Source organism: Eublepharis macularius, chromosome 8 (genome assembly GCF_028583425.1).
Source record: "Eublepharis macularius isolate TG4126 chromosome 8, MPM_Emac_v1.0, whole genome shotgun sequence".
In the NCBI taxonomy this organism is placed as follows: Eukaryota; Metazoa; Chordata; class Lepidosauria; order Squamata; family Eublepharidae; genus Eublepharis; species Eublepharis macularius.
The window spans coordinates 58,443,983-58,465,020 of NC_072797.1; the positions used below are offsets into that span (position 1 = coordinate 58,443,983).

At 42.0% G+C, this 21,038-nt stretch overlaps 1 protein-coding gene across 1 annotated transcript; it reads left to right on the forward strand.

Moving 5' to 3' along the window:
- Positions 1–682: 682 nt before the first annotated feature.
- On the forward strand, positions 683–12,674 carry FAM174A (family with sequence similarity 174 member A). The gene is made up of 3 exons (XM_054986140.1): positions 683–1,092; positions 9,045–9,179; positions 12,147–12,674. Exons 1-3 carry the CDS (start codon positions 809–811, stop codon positions 12,148–12,150), a joined length of 423 nt encoding a protein of 140 aa, XP_054842115.1. The 5' UTR covers positions 683–808; the 3' UTR covers positions 12,151–12,674.
- The last annotated feature ends 8,364 nt before the right edge of the window (positions 12,675–21,038 follow it).

Genomic DNA, 21,038 nt, shown 5'->3' on the forward strand with positions numbered 1-21,038 from the left:
GAGAAAAAATCTGAAGCTGGAGGATGCAGGCAGTGGAGACTATAGTAGAATGCTGGTAGCAAACAGAAAGCATGTTTAAAACTGTGGTGGGGAAAGCAGCTGGTCTACTGCTTAATTACTACCATAGTCCACGCTTCTCGTTGACCATAATTCCTCTAGCAGTAATAGAACCAGTAAACACAACGGGTGGCAATTGCGTAGTAACATTATAGATTCCATGAATTGCCGAATCTCAATTTCTCCCTCTTTAAAACGGTAATGGGAGCAACAATAGGTCTTCCGCCCTCAATGTGCGAGCGGTAGTGAGTAGAACACAACTTTTGTGCGGTTCTTTGAGCATTCTACTGTGTAACCGCCTCTAAAAGCAGCCTTGACGCAATACCAGAGTTGTCGGTCTGTTGCGAGTCCGTTGCGGCAAAGAGGACAAGTTACGCCTTAACCAAAATTGCATTCCACTACAAGCTTTCGTGTACTAGAGTCTGCTTCTTCAGATCACTCCAGAAAACTTATTGGTGGGGGCGGAGAGTCAATCTTCAAGAGACTAGAAGAGGCCCGCATCTCTAAGGAGAAGAACCAAGAGAGCAAGCGTGAGCCCGCACGCCCCGCAACACTCGTCCCGGTGCCCGAAACCCGGCATTGCGCGTGCGCAGGATTGTGGCTGGGAAGGAGGGCCGGGGGCGGAGTTGGGCGCCTCGTCGCTCATGGCCGCGTTCTGGGTCGCCGGGAAGATGAGCATTTCCGCTTCTCCCTCCGCCTCCTCTGCGGGCCCCGGCGGCGCTTAGGCCGCGCTCGCTCGGGACGGGGCGTGATGCCGCCGCCGCCCCTCTGGCTCCTGCCGGGGCTGCTGGTGATTGCGGCGTTGTGCGGCGGAGTGGTTCCCCCGGCGGCCCCCACGCCTCCGCGGCCGCCGCCTGTCACCCCGCGCAGCTCCGGCTCTCCCGGCGGCGAGACGACGCGGAGCGGCAATGCGAGTAGCAGCAGCCGCCAGGTCCCGAGGCCCGAGACCGGCCAGCTCATGACCCAGCGCGCCCTCTCCGTGCTCGTCTTGGCCAGCGCCGCGCTTATCGTCTACTTCGTGATCCGGACTGTGCGGTGAGCGGAGCCGCGTTTCGTTCCTGAGGCGCCCTGGAGCGCGTGTGGGCAGGCAGCCCCTAAAGGGCCTACCTTGCAGGGAGCGGGTCACCCCCACCTCCCAGTCAGTTGATGAGCCCGCCGAATGATGCCCAGAGTTGACCGTGGCAGCTCCCCCAGTTGCTGCCTTTGACAGAGGAGAGCAAGATCCGAGTCCGGTGGCATCCCAGACACCAGCCCAATTTCCTGTATGTGGAGCTTGGACTCTCATACCCTGGAATCTCGTTGGTCTCTAAGGTGCTCCTGGACCCGAATCTTGCTCTCCCACTGCAGACCAACATGGTTAGCCACTAAAAACTACCTTGACAGAGGAGGTATCAGTTGTGTGTCCAGGTCAAGTCTCCTGACCTTAGTGGTGGCATTTTTGCACTTTGCTGCTAGGGTTTTTTATGTATCTACTAACTTTGGACAGCAGGCAAATGTAAGCCCACTGAATTGCTCAACCAGATATAGTTAAGAATCAAACATCCCTCTACTTTCTCATGATGAAAAGCACTGCTAGTTGAAAGAAATACTACTACGCCTACTGCTAGGTGTTCAAAGACTCCTATAAGCCTGCAGCCACAAGACTGGCTAATTAACAAAAAACAATATGATTTGGGTCCAGTAGCACCTTAGAGACCAACTAGATCTCCAATAGTCTGGAAATCTAGGTGGTCTCTAAGGAAGAACATAGAACACTGTAGAACATAGCCAAGAAGAAAAGGAGCCCAGGTGTACAGGGCTAGAGCCAGACTCTGGCAGGGAATCATTGCAGCTGAAATCTTATGGAGGGGGTGAGAGCCAGAAAGCAATGGGAGCAGAATGTTACATATTTGTTCTTGATAGTTTCAGGTGGGTAGCCATGTTGGTCTGTAGTAGAAGAGCAATCCAAATATTGCTTTTCTACTACAGACCAACATGGCTACCCACCTGAAACTATCAAGAACAAATATGTAACATTCTGCTCCCATTGCTTTCTGGCTCTCACCCCCTCCATAAGATTTCAGCTGCAATGATTCCCTGCCAGAGTCTGGCTCTAGTCCTGTACCCCTGGGCTCCTTTTCTTCTTGGCTATGTTCTACATGTGCTGTGCATAGCTTTTAACAATGCTGCTACTTCTCCTTTTCACATCTCTGTCGTCCATTGTCACCCAAGGCGCTGGGCCACTGTTTGCCTCATTCCTCTTTCTATAGCCCTTCTGTCTCTTCATCACCCTCCCCAACACACATCCCTTTTTCATCTTAAACATAGTGCCCCTTTTTTCTGAATACCCTGGATTTTCCACCATCTAGCACAAGACCCTAACTGGCAGCTACCTGATGCTTTTTAACTGGAGATGCCAGGTATTGAACTTCAGGCCTTCTGCATTCAAAGTAGACACTATTATAAAGCAATAGACCCTCACCAGTTTTCAGCCTGCCTTCTGCCAAACTGCAGACTAGAGATGCAGAGGCCTGGAAACATTGAGGAAGATTCCATCCTAAGAATTTGAAGTGAGGTTTGAAGAGAAGAGAAAAATGTCTTGTAGAATATTTTATGTTAATATGATATATAAAATGTTTCTTTAAAAAGTGTTTTAATATAATACTGACATGCTCTTCTATTAAAATGTAATAATGCTAGTGATGATAGATTTGCTCTTACATTTATCTGGATTACTAAATAAGTATCGTTAAGATTTTCAGGCATTGCCAAATGCAGAACATCTTTAGTTGTTTTGATGAAGTTGTGCAAGCATATTGGTCCTGAAAAATGGTGCAAAGCCTTTGTAACACAACTTTTAACTCCTCCTTCTTTAGACTTCTCCATCTTGAACATTAAATAAAGTAAACTGATTGAGTGTTTGTATTTTCAAACAATCATTGAACAGATAAACATGAAAGAGTTGAGAAGCTTCTTTCAATTCATGTAAATCTTCCATTATCTGAAGTCTGTGAAGCTCAAGTGAAAGTTCAGCAATAAAAGCTCTGATTCGTTCAGATACTGATTAAAGAAATAAATTTGTGTTAACTAATATTTTTAAAGAGGTTATTTACAGAGGTGGAGGGAAATATAAATGGGTACAAAAATGGATATGGAATTGGAATAGCTAATTTTCTTTAGTTACTATAATGCTTACAGTCCCCTCTTACATATATTACCTCACAAGCAAGTCCTGGTTTTTTTCCTCCTCCCATTCATTGCTTCAAAATTGCTGGAAAAGTTACATCTATACTGCAGACTGCTTAGTTTGCTTAACATTCCATGCCATTGCAGCAGCTCAACCAATCAGAATTGGAGGCTTTGCTACTGCAAGCATCTTACAGTATAGATCAGGTACTTGTGAGTTATTGAAGCCATAGAATTAATCTCACTTGTAACAAGTAAGTTAATGATCTGTATGATATTAATATAGATAAAAGCCTAATCTTTCAGTTGCTTGCAAGTAGATGTAACTGCAGCAACACCTGCACTAATGTCAAGTAGTTGGCAGCATCTTATTCTTGGCCTACATTTGACCTTTTGAATCCCTCTGCCCCCCTCTCCCTCCTTCTCTCCCTGAAGGTGATAACATTATTCAGTCAATTTCATACAGAAGCATGCCCTAAACCAAAACTTTGTAGAGGCTTAGAGGTGAATTAGTGCCTGGGATGAAATCAGAAGCCAATGAAGATGTTTCACTATTGTCAAGATATGTGCCATATATTTTGTGTGAGTTAGCAGCTTTGTTGCCACACGTTGGGGCCAATGGAAGCTTCCAAACAAGCTTCAGAGGCAACCTGTATGAAACATATTGCAGTAGTCTGATCAACATGTGATTACAGCCACAGCCAAATCACTTTTCTTAAAGAAGTGTTGTAGTTGGCAAACCAACTGGAGTTGACTGAAGACTTCTGGAACAATACTGGTTGTCAGGCTATGGGTGACAGGCTATGGCAGATAGATCCCTGTACCATTGCAACAAGAAATCCAAGCTCTTGGTTAAATGGCTTTATTCAGAAATCAGATCATTTCAACAGATATGTCCATAGAATTACTCAGAAGCACAGTAAGCATCTAAGCAGTAAGAACAGGTTGACAGGAATAGTAACCTGTGGGAAAATCTTTCCTCTTAACACACACGTTTGCTCCTTCCCCCTCCCAACAGTAAAACAGGACTTTAGGCACGAACTCGTCCTGAGAACGTCTCACATATTTGTACTATCAATTCGAGACACTGAGAAAGCAAAAGATCAAAGTTGAGGCATAGTAGTGCATGGCAGTGAGCAGTATACAAGGTCAGAAGCACTGAAGGTTTCTACAGTCCGTTATATAAGGCACCTGGAGCTTCAGTAAGCCTGTGAAAGGAAACAGTTATGGCATTGGCAATATGACATCAAGTTATAGCATGAAACATTGGTTCAGAAACAACAGGTCAGCATTGAATAGTGGCATGGATGGGGCACAGACATGACACTGGTAGAGAACTCATACTGAATCTGACAGATTTATGCTGTATAGCCCTTTGGAAGACCTATGGAATGATAGTGGTAAAGAAATTTTATTTATCTGCTACTGTTGCATCAGCTGCTTCACAACCATCCCAGTTGTTCATGGTAGCTCAGCATCTGCTGACCCCTATATCTGAGCCTTTATTGTATGAGGAACAGAAAATTAACTGGGTTTTGGTGATAAAATTCTGATAATATGCTCTGATCTGCATATTGGTTGTACCATAGGTCTGCCAGAAGAAATGCCTAATACACCACCTGACCTATTTGTGGACCCAGTTTCCATGATGGATGTTGACAATATCCTTGGATCTGTGAAAGCCATTACTTGTGCCCAGGACCCTTGCCCATCCTAGCTGCTAAAGTCATATCAGGACCACATCAGTGAGCCTTTATCTATTATAAATCCATCACTAACTCAGGGTACCTTCCCTTGGCCACCTACAGAGATGGTTATCGGTTTACTACTTGAAAAACCATCTTTTTTTTTAGGACCTTTTCCTCCTTGGTTGTTGTGGGTTTTTCGGGATGTATTGCCGTGGTCTTGGCATTGTAGTTCCTGACGTTTCGCCAGCAGCTGTGGCTGGCATCTTCAGAGGTGTAGCACCAAAAGACAGAGATCTCTCAGTGTCACAGTGTGGAAAAGATGTTGGCAGGTCATTTATATCTACTCAGGAGGGGTGGGGTTGAGCTGAGTCATCCTGTAAGAGTTTCCCAGGGTGTGGAATGCTAATGGCGGGAGGCTTCACTGTATCCTGAGGAGGTTCTTTTGCATATGGATTCGTGCTTGATGTGCTAATCTTCTCTGCAGGGCTATTGTCGGGTATAGAGTGTTTTGTTAGCCTGGTGTTTTTCAGAACTGGAAACCATGCTCTGTTCATTCTTAAGGTTTCAAACCTTAACAAAACTCTCTATACCCGACAATAGCCCTGCAGAGAAGATTAGCACATCAAGCACCAATCCATATGCAAAAGAACCTCCTCAGGATACAGTGAAGCCTCCCACCATTAGCATTCCACACCCTGGGAAACTCTTACAGGATGACTCAGCTCAACCCCACCCCTCCTGAGTAGATATAAATGACCTGCCAACATCTTTTCCACACTTTGACACTGAGAGATCTCTGTCTTTTGGTGCCTCACCTCTGAAGATGCCAGCCACAGCTGCTGGCGAAACGTCAGGAACTACAATGCCAAGACAACGGCAATACAGCCAGGAAAACCCACAACAACCATCGTTCTCCGGCCGTGAAAGCCTTCGACAATACATCTTTTCCTCCTTGTCTGTCTGCGTATAAGTTTAATCTTAGGCTATCCTTCTGGAACTCTCCATGCTCACTTCACTCTAAAGCTAGCTAGGAAGCTAGACTTAGCTTTCCACTTTTCTATCCAGTTTTGTCAATTTTAGTAATAAAGCTCTTGTTAATCTTTAATCAGATTTGATAACCTGATTGCTTCAAAGGCACTCTGCCAGCAATTGGGAGCTAGACAGAGTGTGTATATTACTCCCATTCTGCAGGCTCTTATTTAGTCAGCTATCCATTCCCGTTAAATCAGTCAATTTAAGATATTGGCTATCACATACAAAATCCTTCATGGCCTTGGTCCCTCATATCTACAGGACCACTTCTTCCCCTAGTTGTGTAGGGAGTTCTAACGGTACCACCGTGCAAATGGACAAAATCAATAGCTTGCAGTACATGTGCTATATCAGTTGTTGCCTGCTCCTTATGGAGTGGTCTGCCTGATGAGGTCAGGAAGGGTCCCAATCAACTAGTTTTCCACAAACTATGCAAAACTGAGTTGTTAGGAGTGCTTTTTATACAAGTAATGGAGTTGTACTCTAGAATGTTTTAGCAAGCTACTTGGGTAATGGTTTAGGGGCTGTGGTCTGTACTACTTGTATGGCTCATACTGTCTTGCTGTAAGTAAGATCCTACTATAATTTTTGAATTGTTTAATGCATCTTGTTAATACTCACACTTGCTTCAGTTCTGTTTTCAGATTTTCGTTTTTTGGTTGGTTCCGTTTTGTACAATAAAAATCCTATTGTGTTGTTTATTGAATGTCCCATCCTGTTGATTGTATTGACTTACTCTGCATAATCCACCTTGAGTCCTAGTCAGAAAGGTGGGCTATAAATAGCATAAATAAATAAATATGAGACAAGCCCTTGTTTGTAGATGTATGCAAATCATGCAACACTCAGCTTCAAGCTTTTTTTAGGGAAGGTGAGCCCTATTAAGCCAACCCAGAGTGTAGATCAGGGGTCCCCAGGGTGGTCATTAAACAATTCAAAAATTATATAGCAAGATCCTACTTTTCCTGGCTCCTGCCAAGTGTTTTTACAAAGCAGGCAGGGCATGGTAGGGATTCTGCCCAGCAGGACTTTTGAATGGCCATTGGAAATCTGGTGTGCAGATTTTTGAGAAGTTGTTTCACCAAAAGCTGCCACCATAGCACAGGGATCTTCGGTGTGTTATTGTATATGTATGCAAGAAAATGTTTTTAAACAATATATTAATTTTGAAAGGAATCCTGTTAAATAAAGCTTCTGCCTGAAACATTGAAGAGTTACTTTTAGAGTTGTGCATGATCTCACTCCCTGACATTTTGTGATTGGCTCTGCCTTCTGTGGGAGCCATTTTGTGGTTGCCCCCACTACCCTGTTTCAGAATTCCAAAGGTGCCCACATGCTGAAAAAGGTTGGGGACCCCCGGAGTAGAGCATCCATTTGGTCACTGTTGGAAATAGGATGCTGATCCCTAGGTCTCATCCTTCAGAGCTTCTACTATTTTAATATGAAGCCCTGTTTACTATCAAGGAAACATTCTCAGTGTGAAATGGTTAAATGTAAAATGGTACATAACTTTCATTCTGTTTGCCAGAAATTAGATCTATTCTAAATAAGAATCTAGTATCCAAAATGTATTTCAGTATATGATAATCCATACTATATCTAATTTTAAATGACATTTCTATGAAATTTAAAGCCTTTTGAAGGGTAACCGGTAAATTTCTTGGTATAAAATTTGCATTTTGTGAATTCATGCAAGAGTGTTCAGCTTCAAGGAATAACAATTTTGTGAAAATGGGGTGCTTTTACAATGAAGATGTTGCTTTATAGTTTCGTTTATTTTCCTCCATCATGAACCTTGCAATTTAGGGAAAAATCATTAGAAGTTTAAATTTTCTTCAGATGATAATTTTGTGAAATGTACTCTTAAGATGTTCATTTGCATGATATATACAATTCACTGCCAAAGAGTGTCATAAATGCTTAAACTGCTGTTGTTCTTTGAGTCTGTATCAGACTTATAAATTATACTCTTTGGTACAACTTTTCTAACAAATAATCTTATCTGAGAAAAACAAGGACAACCTGTCTTTATTTTCAGTACAATCCTGAGAAGAATCAATAAGTTTAGACTGGAGTAACTCTGCTTAGGATTGCACTATTTGTTTTGTAAGAACATAATATATTTTTTGCCGTTACTTTCATTCTTTCACAGAAATATTTACTCCAAAAAGAGCTTTGGAGTAAAGAGAACTGAAGCTCCTTTGTGCTAGTAGAAATATAGACCATACAATCCACATTATTTGGTTTTGTAACTAATGCAGTCTCAAAGCTGTTGAGTGCATTTTTGTCCAAAGCTAGTTAAAATAATCCTCTAAAAAGCATTATTTGATAATGCTTGATGAGTTAATTGATAATCTTTTTTTGACCTGTCAAGTGCTCAACCCTAAATTTCAGGGATTCACACTTATTATTGCTGGGTTGCACACTGTTTGGACACGCAGAATAGAAACCGTCATCATGTAAGATTCTCAATCATCATTTAAGATTCTCAATTCCTTGATAAGTATTCTTGAATAAAAAACTTGCCCATCATTGCATATTGCTGTTGCCTCTTGATACATTTTGTCAAAAGTGTGCTAGGTTCACAGATGGTCATTTGTTTCTCTATAGAGGCATAAGTGTTGGCTTGCCAAGGTTTTAAAAAAAAACCTTGCATGCTGTAGTTGGCTTTCACAATTCCAGCCCTCTAGATTTACTGTTTGCTGCAAATCTGGTGCTGATGGTACTCCTACACTTGCTTTGACACACTGATGTAACGTGTAGAGCTTATTAGAAAAGCAGATTCATCTTCTGGTACCAGGGTCTATTTAGACTCAAGTGGCTTGCAGGTGTATTTAAGGCAAAACAAGTGATGATGTCTGCTGCTAGTTAAATAACTGTAGAAAGTTAATACAGTTATAGAGATAGTATTTTACCTCTTCGGTGTATTTTATTGCTTTCAAATTTTTGAGGATGCTTTTCCATCTTTGATTTTTCCCTCCCTTCCCGTTCTACTCGCATGATGTTCCTTTTGAGCTCCTTGATGATATTGAAGCTTAATTCTCTTCTTGCTAGTCTGGTTCTGTCCACAGCTAAGTAATTATAACTTTTCATTCTTTTCAGATTGAGACGAAGAAACAGAAAGACACGGAGGTATGGTGTTTTGGACACAAACATAGAAAATATGGAGCTGGCACCATTAGAACAAGATGATGATGATGACGATACAACATTGTTTGATGCCAACCATCCTCGAAGGTTAGTAGCCAGGGTTCGGTGTTTTCTTAGAGCAGTATTACACCTCAGAACCCCTTCTCTACATTTGGTTACTAGGTAGAATGTACTTCCCACTGCATTCATGGATGAATTAGACATTTGGATGTTTTGAACACAGTGTACGTACAACTCTATACCATAATACTATTAGTCTAGTAACATTTTTTGCTGTCAATATTAAAATTGTGCAGTAATGCAAAAATTTAATTGTATATCTAGTACTTGATTTCACTTTTTGTATGTATCGGGGGGTGGGTTTAAAAGTAAAGTTTTGGTAAATTCATTTCTGATTGACATTTACTTGCAGGGCAGCTTTGTGTTGCTAAAAATGAGAAAAATTGATCAAATATGAATATTAGAGGCATAACAACTAAATTGTTGCAGACTGTTGATATGGATACAACTAATTTCCCATGAGAAGGGCACTAGGAAACTTTTATAGCTTTTATAGCAGCATTTTGGCTTCTGTTTTTCAACAAAACTGAGCAATCTTTTCTCTCATCCAAATACAGCTAGCTTACTAGATTACTCTGTTTTCACATTACTTTTAATACATGCTGTCTCATTTCCTGATTTTGCAAAGCAGACTATAAACTTAATTGGCATACATGGTTTCTTCTGTTTTTACTGCTTCAGGTTTCAAAATGGTCCCTTCACTATAGTATCTATCGCATAATCTACAGGACAAATTTTCCAGTTGATTTTTTAATTTGTTTTTAACTGGTATCTGCCAAAATGCATTTTGATTTGGAAACTTCTCTCTCTGTGGCTCTGTTATGTATTGAAATTTGCAAACAGATTGAGGGATTTTGACAGATTACATTGCAACTTCAGAGAGTCGAGCCATATGTATACAATTTGGGTATAAACAGAGGGAATGTTGAATTCATAATACTGTCTTCAGGGTTCACTGATGTGCTTAAACCTGTGTATGGGCTATACCATTTCAGACTACAAGTGAGGACTCTGGATTGTTCTGTGGGGCATGCTTGTTTTCTACATAAATCTCTTGCTATGGTGGAACACTCATTCATGCGAGGCTCTGTGCATAGCCTGAAGGGGTAAAGCCTAGAGACAGGTTTACCACCTCAGTGAGAGTTAGTCCCTGGTCTCATTGAAAGATATAGACAGTAAGGAGATTTGATGCTTCATTGAACAGTTACTGTGTTGTATTGTTACCAAGCCAAAAAAGGACTAATGGTAAATTATTAATGGTATACATGACCAAGGACTGCCTGTTGAAGTACACGTGTGCATCATTTAAGGTTTTTCATCTGAGCCCCTGCTCTATCTCTTTCTATTATCAGAGGTAAGTTGATAACAAGAGCAAGGGCTTTTCAGTTGTGGCGCTCTGATGATTGAATGCATAGCATTCATCTGTTCACCTGGCATTCTGTTTGTGCCATCAGGGAAAGACATGTATATTTAATGTATATATTTTAACTGTATGCAATATTTTGCATTTGAGCTGCTTTGAGAGCCTGTATTGTCTGCATAGTACAGGATATGGATTTTAACAATAAAACAAGTGTTCTGAAATGTTTATTAGTGTTCACAGTGACTATAAGCTCTATAGACAACCATGTTTCTACTTACCTGCTTAGAAACCATGCACCCTCATACCTGTTACTGCAAACATGTAAGCAAGCATTCAGAATTTTCTATCCAGAGAGTATAAAATCTAAAACTATAGAACCCTTGTGAAAGTTATGCCCAAATACATCCTAATGTGAAACTATTTGGCAAAAAAAAACCCCAGCTCTACTTCAAGACTTGCCAATAATACACAGTTACATAGCTGCGTGGATTATTATATACACTATAAATATGAAATAAGTAAATGTCCACAATTCTCTGCTGCAAGGTCACCAGTAATATAAATGTTGAAGTAAAGGAAATACTTGGAAAATAAAATTCTCCTCACAAGTGTCATTACAAGAAGGTGACTGTAAAAGCAACCTAAACAACTTCTAATAATCGAGACTCACTTTCTTTATTGAGCTACATGTATCCCATAAGTAATAGATTGTGTGTAGTATAGATAAAGTACGCCCCAAAACTGCACCGTTCACCAAAATAAACTGCTGAGTGGTCTGAATAGCTGTTGCTCTGGTGGTTCTGATTTCACAGAGAAAAAAATAAACTGCAGCCCTTTGATCATTGCTGAGCATAGTGTGATTGCAAGGGAAGTGGTGTGTAGCAAGAGAAGAGTAGGAAAATGAGAGGAGCAAAATACGAACCTTTTCTGTGGGTTCAGTTTTATTATTTTTTGTCAATTTTATGATCTGAAGACAACTAAAACTGAGACCTAATTTGCTAATTAAGTTCCCTGAGGCTGAAGAATAACAGGAACTAGAAGAAAAAACTTTCAGAAACTTGCATCTTTTCTCTAATAAAATCTTCCAGCTGTGAGCCTCACCTCAGTTGTGGAAGAGCACTTGTACTTCGAAATAAAATCTTTCTAAATACAAGTGTGTCTGCTTATTGCTTTGCAGACATTTACTAGTCTGTGACAGGTGCTGCATATCTACAGTGTGAAGTCTGTCACCACCATCCTGTAAGGATGTGTGCGCGCGCGTGCGCGCGATGCGATGTGATGCAGAGCTGTAGAGGGAGACAGGCTGAAGTTTAAGGCTGTAAGTGTGGAACTGCAGGGCACTTGCTGGAATTCTCTTTTTGAGAATATGGAATTGAATCAGTGGTTCACTAGAGGATATTTAGTGGATGGGGAGTCTTTTTGTTTTGTTTGCAAATATGTGTACAATGAGATTTGGAAAGATCAAGCATGGTGATTGCTGCATGAGCTTGTAAATTATGAGATCCTAAATAATGTGTCTGCTCTTGCTTTAAGTATGGTGGGTTGGGGATCCTATCTCGGGACCATTTAATTGGGTTGAAAGGTTTCAATAGTACACTTTTTTTAAAAAAATCTTTTTTTTTCTTCTGTAGATAAGGATGTGCCTTTCAGGAAAACACTTCAGTCGCAGAGCAACAAAAGGAAGCTATGCAGAAAGAATAAGAAGCCAATTTGGGGGTTGGAGGTATACATGATATGTATATTATGGCATCCTTAGCTTGTTGCTGTAAACACTGTAATATTTTACTGTACCTTTGTATATACAGAAATATTTTACGTTTGAAGCCTATGGAAATAGTGCACTCGACAAATCCACTTTAAATAGGGTGTTTTCTGCTTGTGTTAATTCTGTATTGTAGAATTCCCTCATAAAACACTGGACTCAAATACAGCTGGTGAGTTTCCTGGCAAACCAGCTTTTTAAAAAAAAATCAAGCATAGTAATTTGTGTAACTCCTCTGCAGCTGGATGTTCATTTTATAGAGATACCTTCTCTATTTTGGAAATGCCAAATCCAACTCCCTATGTGGGTTTGTTTTCTTATTTAAATTAGATGTGGGTTGTTGGGTGTGCACTGTCAATCTATGTAAGTGATACAAATAAATACTTAGTGTTCCTAACATGTGTCTGTTTTCTGTATCTCATGGATGTTCTGACATAGACAGCTGGAAATGTGTTGATATTAAATACCCAAGGCTTATTTGGAAGCTATTTCAGATCATCTTTTGTTGGCTGAAAGTCATCCTGAAAAAAAACCTTTGGAGCAATATTTGTGCTAAGGTGCCCCCCCCCCCAGGTAGTATACATCAATAGAGCTTTAGTTTATACTAGTTAATTCCTTTAGAACACCACAAACTAGTTAGCGATGGAGCTGCTGAAATGTTGTCAGCTAAATTCAAACCATGAATATTATACAGAGCTGTTAAAAGAACTACCATTTTTTATGTACACAAGTTTTGTTGGAAGCTGTTGAAGAAAAAGGTTTTTAATTTGACATATCAACCACATGAAACACAAAACAGAATATTTAAGCCTTTTTTGAATTTGCAGTTTGTTCTAAATGTCCCAATCTGTAGGATTCACATGAGGTAACATAGTTCCTCCACCCATTCAGTAAACTCTTCTGTTCACTGTGTTGAAACCAGGGTCAGTAGTTTGGGGGGTTGTTAGCATTATGGGTTTGTAGATAGAGGGAAATGGGGTATTTTCAAATGTTTCTGGATCATAGAGAAATATCCTCATGTTCAACTTAATTAAATTGCTTACAGGCACAATTTTCACATACGCTTTGCCTATATGATCAATTTCAGTTTTAGAACCTTGAGAAACTGAAACAGGAATTGGAGACTGGGAATCTTTACAGTGAGTTGCTGTATCCAGCATTTTTAGTGTTTCACAAACTCATCACTGAATTCTAGAGTAGCTGATAATTCATAAATTATATCAAATCGTAAAAGTAAACTATAATGTATGTTAATCCTTGTTCACTACTCAAATATTCATTTTAATGTTAGTTTACTCATACTGCATTTGAGCATATTGTGTGCCCTGTGCAAATGGCTAAGAGATGAGACATGGATCATTAAGCTTGGTATTCACCATAGTTTGTATCAGCAGGTAGTGCCTTCACTAGAAATATTTCAATGGCATATGAACTCATTAGAAATTCAGCTCAAGCCTTGACTTGAGAGCGGTATGTTCACCAGAATAGCCCTATGTTGTTACAGAACAAGGTTCAATCTTGTTCAGCACCAGACTAGTTACATGCGGCAAGAAGCTCACAAGTGAGAGATGAGGATGATTGTAATCTCCTGGCTTTTGTTCCAAGAATCTTGGAACCACAATGTTCTGATTTTGATTGAGCCTGTTCCTCCTTGTAGCTAAAATCCATGAACAGATATGAAGGAAAGAGATTCAGTGCTTCTTTAAAACAACAGAAATGAAGTAAATGTGTGGCATCCTGTGGTCTAAATTTTCATGGCCCAGAGATGACCTAAAGTTGCAGCATGTTTAATTTTCAGTACGTGTATACTGCTAAGTTTTCAGTAGCAAAGTGGCCATTCACAGATGCAGGCTTGTGTGCTGTGTTAACAAATTAAACAACATCCATTTGCTTATAGGAAAACAACTTGATTCCTTCAAAGAGAAAGGCTTTTGTTTGATTTGAAATACACAAATTCAGAGGGAAGAGGAGCTGTGCATAGAATAATATCCATGGGGAGATTTTAGTTTTTATCCTGGAAGGCTAAACGTTATCTGCTTATTGTCTTGAATCTCCTTGTATTTACTAATCTTGATGCTTTCTTGCCCTGTATTTTGCTATGGATTTCAGCCCCTCCCATTTAAGTTTTTTCATTTGTGAGACAGGTGAATGCTTGCCATTTGCTGTTTGGTATTCACTTTAAGATGAAAAAAGAAAAGAAGCTTCTGTCATTAGCAGGTGGACTATCAATCTGGAAAGGGTTTGGGGATTATTAGGCCTGCAGGCTGTCACAGAATCAATTAAGTAGATAGAAGTACTGATATTGTAGGCCAGCTAAACTGATTTGCCAGTCCCTATGCCCAATACTATTTTTATTTTTTTTATTTTACTTCATTTATACCCTGCTTATCTTCCCAAGGGAGACCCAAAGTGGTTTACATCATTCTCCTCTCCTCCATTTTTTTCCTTCCAACAAAGCTGAGGTAGGTTAGGCTGAAATTTTAACTGGCCCCAGGTCATCCAGCAAGCTTCTGTGGCAGTATGTGAAATGGAACCTGTGTGGCCCAGCTCCTAATCTGTCACTCTAGCCACTATACAACACTGCCTCTGACTTATACTTAATATTGTATTACTTTGTTAATGAATCTAGATTTGAAATAAAATAGACTGTGATGGACAAGAGTGGATCCAGCTCTGCCTCTCCTGAGAAACCAACTAATGAGAGGGGGTGGAATGCTGAACCAGGGACAGTTGGAGTCTGTTGAAGAAAGTGAGAGGCTGAGAGAAGGCAGCAGAGATATTTGCTGGCTGGTTACAAACCTGTTTGTTACATTGAAACATTCCCTTTTTAACCCCAGTGTATTTATGAGTTTAAAACCATTTACTTCTATGTTCCATCTTGTAAATAAAGTTTCTTTTTGATTTGTTTAACCTTTGCTGGCTTGAAGTTGTTGGCTGAAGGAAAATATCACATACAGAGACCTCAAATGCTCTGGTCATATTAAACAGACCAAGTTTAAGTAAATGGTGACAGCGTATATAGGGAAAATAATCTTTAAACTCTCTTTCCCCAGTAGTCCAGGGCAGTAGCTGAGTGAGGGGAGGTAAATACAAGGAATGGACTGCCTGTCTGGTGGAGTCTCTCAAAGAGGAGAGAGGGTAACCCTGTTAGGATTTGGGTCAGGGCTCTCTACCTGTTTAATTGGACTAGACAGGTGGCGTACGGTGACCAGCTGTTACCTGCCTGAGAAGTCGAAGTCTGTGAAGGGAGGTTTAGGGTGGGTGGCAGGTGTGTGAATGTCACGGTCTGCCATACAGACCAGTCCATCCTTCAATCATGATGTCATGCTTATATGAGATTGGCTCAACAATCATTTTCCAGCTGTGGAAGAGGAGTATAAGTTGTCAGTTTTTCCCTCCCATGACAGGACCCTCAAATTTACTGTAAGCAGTCAGTCCGGCCTTTGCCAGTTGTACAGCAGTTTTCATATAGCTGCGTGTGATATTAAAAGTGTACGAGCCTCTGGAGTTTAAAATGGCTACTGCATGGCTACCAGAGGACCTCTAACAGTTGCTATGTCCTGCCCGGGAGAACCAGGCATGCAAGGAATGCTGCCCTGGAATACGGAGCGACCATGGCTTGAGTGATCTACTATCTCGCTGGCCCCACCGGTGCCCAGAGCAACAAAGGACTCACAGCGTCACCCCCACTTAGCACATTCCTTTCTCTCCTTCTGTGATGAGATCTCCTGTCCATGATTGAGGAGCTAATCAAATGACATTCATAAGCACAGACAGTCGTTCCTGGCACAATGTATCCCCTCCCTAAAAACACTTAACCTAGCTCCGGTGGACTTCATCAAAAAACTGTCCTTTTTGTGCAGCGCTAGAACTAGTTTTATATTTGTATTCACACACCCCGGCAGCTGCCAATCAAAGTACTCAAGCCTTTTGTCTAACCAAGGAATTGACGATTGGAGTCTTTGTCCTAACTGCTAGGAGGACTCTACCTCAGGGCACATTTTACCTATAAAGGTAGAGCGCTGACCCCATTCAAATTGTGCTAGCTTCCAGGATGCTGCTTCCCTGGGGTCTCTTCCCTTAGCCTCTCTTCCTTTGAACATGTTTCCGGATCCACAAGCACTGTTCCCTTGAGGTTTGCTCTAAGCCTCTTGCCTTGCTGAGGACGCTGGACATTTGAAGCTTCTCTCTCTCACCGTGGACTGGACCCCCTTCTCCAGAATAGGTAGATATAATTACTCCCTCTCGCTATCCCCAATTTCTGGTTACATTCCCTAGGATTCTACGTGTGTGTGTAATTATCTTCCCCAGTAATTGGTGTGTATGTGCATGAAGTTCTTGTGTTTGACAAAAGTTATTGTTAAGCACCAGACTTGCTTGTTTTTATTGTAGGAAGGGACCTGGTATACAAAGGTGATAGATTCCAGTTACCGCCTCTCGTATAGCCATCTTCCTTGCTAGCTAATTCCCCCATAAATCATATTTATGCAAGGAGACCATTTCCGGTAACATTACCTTTGCTTTTCCTGCCAGTTCAATAAGCACCAGGAGTATCATTACAAGGAATACAATGGGCTGCAGCACGAGGCAGAAAAATCCATTACGTGAGCTCAGCATGTAGTACTTTGAACCCATCTTAGATCCTACCCATAATTCTCAAGTCCTCGACTTCAACATTTTAAATGTCCAATTAACCTGAACTCTGGTTTCTCATGCCATGTAGAGTAAGAAATTTGATAATAAAAATAATACATCCTAAACAAGCATGAATGAAAACATCGTGTATGCTGCAGAAGTTTTTGCTAACCCTATAACTAAAAGGTGATCCGAAATGACAAAATGGGTATTTTGCAGAGTATAGAAGCCAGAGATTTTGATCCCTCTGAAGCCTGCCCCAGAGCCTCTTGATTCTGTATCCTTCAACAGTATGGATCATATTTCATTAAGTAATCTCTTTCCTACAACCATCACAGTTAAAAACCTTAAGTAATATTGTACTAGACAGCACAACACTTTGGCATGAGTCCCAAGCCAACATGAATCAAACAACTTTGCATGTAGCATGTATTATACCATTTTCAGCAGTCTTGCCTTAGAAATTTGTCTTTTGCAATAATTATCATTTTTAATTAATGGAATATGTAGAAATTTGACCATTTAGCATAACAGAGCCATTCAAAATGAGGTTGTAATTGGCTGTACTACACTTCTGATCTATGGGAAGGGTATATGGTGTTTCAGCCTGTGCTTCAGATCATAATTTTTCAATCAAAACTCTCCTGCTCCCATCTGTCTGGGGTTCTTGGGCTGGCATTGCCTAGGAAAGTACAGTGCAGTCTGCAGTTTTCTTCTGATTCCACCCCTCTCCAAAGCTTTTCCTGTCCCTGTGGTGGTGAAATTCTTCTCTCAACCTTAACCAAATGAAGAATGGCACAGGATAGTACCAGGCCTGAGCGGGATTAGAACAGCACTGTTGAATGGATCAAAATGAAGTCAGAAAGTCAGCTGAAAGATGGTTTAGTGCATATTTTAATTTATGGACTTTATCCAGAAGAATAAGAATTTCTCCGGTGGTCCTAGGAGTGGGGCAGTTCTTACTTTTGGAATATAGCTCCTCCTCTCCGAAGGCAGGGTCAGTCAGCTGATTTTGATCCCAGAGGGGAGGGGCTTGTCCCTGGAATCACCAGTCTTTCTGGCCCTGCCATCCGAGCAGGACGTCTTCAGCAACGCTCTGCAGAGCGCAGTGATCCCGGTGAAGAAGAAACTGCCAGAGATGAGCTGGGCATGGTGAAACACACCTGTAATCCCAGTACTCAGGGAGGTCAAGGCCACAGGCAGTGCGGAGCTTGCTGGGGAAAGGAAAGGCTGTATCACCTACCCCACTCCCATTTCACTCAGAGCGATGGTAAGCATTAGAGCCAACGGCCCTAGGTTGCTCCTAGGTTCCACAGCCACAACCGCAAAACTCCACTGAGGTTCCCCACCTTTGGGTTGGGAGGGACCCCCCCCCCCCCAGATGGCCAGAGGGTGCGGTGTTTGAGTCTGTGGTAGCCTGTTGTAGAGACCGATGTTATTGGGAACTCCCTCAGGCTTGGAAAGAGCAGCCTCCAGCAGTAGCAGAGGACCTGCTCCAACCCCGGCAGCCCCAATTGAACCACGGTAAGACTGATCCTGCAGGAAATGGGGGCCGCAAAAGGAAGGAGGGAGGAGAAAAGAGTAGCAAAAGCCTCAGAGCCAGCTCATCCTAAATAAAAGGGAGCCCTCCTTTATTTCTCTTTCCTTTCAACCAGGACTTGTGAGGTGCACTTTCACTTACATTTCTCCTTTTGGCAGGAAAATTTCTATTGGCAGAATGTCAGCAAAGGCAGGCCTAGCCACCTCATAGGCCTCAAAGAGCATAAGCCTGCAGCCTAGACTTTCCAAACTCCCAGGATTCAGCCCCTTCTAGGCCTTTCAACAGGCCAGTGAAAGAGAAATGTCCAAGGGCGTGGATGGCAGAATTCAGCAAAGGCAGGCCTAGCTACCTCCCAGGTCTCAAAGAGCATATTCCTGTGGCTTAGATTTTCCAAACTCCCAGGCCTCAGCCCCTCCTGGGCCTCTGAACAGGCAGTGAAAGAGAAATGCCCAGGGGCCTGGACCCATCAAGCAAGAATGCCTGGAAAATTTTCTGCTGGTGGTAGGTCAGCAAAGGCAGGCCTAGCCTCCTTCCAGGCCTCAGAGAGTGCAAGCCTGTGGCCTAAACTTGCCCAACTCCCAGGCCTCAGCCTACTCCTGGGCATCTCAAGAGACTAGTGAAAGGGAGAAGGTCTGGGGTTTGCATCCACCAGGCAAGGAAGCCTGAAATGAGTTGCTGTAATGTTGTGGTTAACTGCTGGGCCATGAATCATTACCCTGCTGGTTTGAGTCCCATAATTACTTGAACTTGGTGGCTGACCTTGGGTAAAAGTCTCAATTACCTAGCAGTTCTGGGGGAATAATGATGATTCTGATCTTATCACAGCCCCTGACTGTGATATCACAGTCCAGGCAAGCCAGATCACATCAGATCACAGTACCTCAGCAGGGTTGGCCTTGGTTAGCAATTGGATGGGAGACCTCCAAAAAAGACCAGTGTTGCAGAGGCAACTATGACTGGATGACATTTTCCACCACTAAGGGGAAAGAAATTATATGCCCCCTATTTACATAGTCACAGCCATAGTTACTATTTAACAAATGAACTGGCATGGCCCAGGATGGAAATAAGGAATTCAAAGAGGTCCTGAAGGCACACCAATAAATAGTCTAGCGGCTAGACTCTCAGATGGGCAAGAGAGGCATTCCAGTATGGGGGTCTGACTCCAGATAGGTAAAGGGGTGCCCCCTCCCCAGATTAAAGAGGAGGCAAGGACCATTAAGAGCACATACCTTGGTTAAGCCTTCAACCTGAAAACCCTGAGCTATCAGTTTTCTCCTTCAGCCAAGAAGAAAGGGGAGCTGTTAAAAGAAGGGAAAATTCCCTAGCAGGTTTTCCTCAGGAGCCGTATCCTAGAAAGCTCCCTAAGGTGATGAGGATCCTGGAGTCTTCTCCCTTAAAGACTAAGGGGTTGGAGAGAATCCTCCCTAGAATCAGGGATAATCCCATCAGAGATTCCCTTCCAGTAGTCTCTCATACTTGTGGAAGTCTAAGAGGGAAGCTTTGGCAAAACTAACTACTCTTATTTCCTTCCCCCCCACCAAGTCTTATACATTAGATCCAGGGGTTACTGAGAGGATCAAGCTTCCATTGGTGGATGATCTGGTAACCAGTTTGCCGTCTAATCCTGTGCTGCCCGTTGACAAGGACGGACTACCTAGTATTCCAGCATCAAGTGGTTTGAACTGGCTATGCGTAGAAAATTGGAAGTTTCCGCTACATCCTTCAGAACATTGGTGACAGCTCCACTCCTTCCTAGAGTCACATTCTCTCGGGTCTCAGACCTGGCTTCAGTGAGCAGTAAACTCCTGCCAAAGAGCAAAACTAATAAAATAGCACTGGCAATATGCTATGCTGTGGTCAACAAGGACGATGGTTTTCAGGCAACCTGGCACAACGCTTAGCTTAGAAACTGGAATGTGGACCATTTGCCCCAAAGCCAAAGTAACTGCGGTTCCTTTCAAAGATATCAACCTGTCTGGAGAAACTCTAAAGGAAAGCAGACCAAACATTGAGAGGATGTTCTCCCTCAACAAATCCGATCAGAATACTAAAGGGCCAAAGAAGGGAACTCAATGTGTCTACACCAAGGCAGCAGGCGCGAAGGTGTTTGGGGATGCTTACAATTTCTGGCAAACCCTTGGCAACTAATAATAAGAAACAGGTGGGTGTTGGATACTGTGATCAGTGGAATTCAATTCTGTGCCAACTGGTCCCTTTCACTCTAGATCCAAAGCAATTCAGTCAAATAAAATAAGATGCCTAGGAACAAGAAGGTCGGAATAGAAAAGCTAAAATTTGTCATGACTGCCATTCAGAAGGGAGATTGTCTGGCTTCCATCAATCTCTCAGAGGCACTTCCAACATTGAGCCCTTTCCTTTGAGTTGAAAACGCCACCAATGGTGTTAATCAGAATCCTAATATCACTGACAGCATGGCTAGGCCACGGAGAGTGGCTCCTTTCCCATATCCAAATGACATCTTGATCTGTGCACTTCAGAAATGCCTGTTGCCATACCATGGGGTGTTAGATCACAAGAGGTTCAAGATAGTTGAATTGCCAGAGATCCTCAACAGGAAACAGG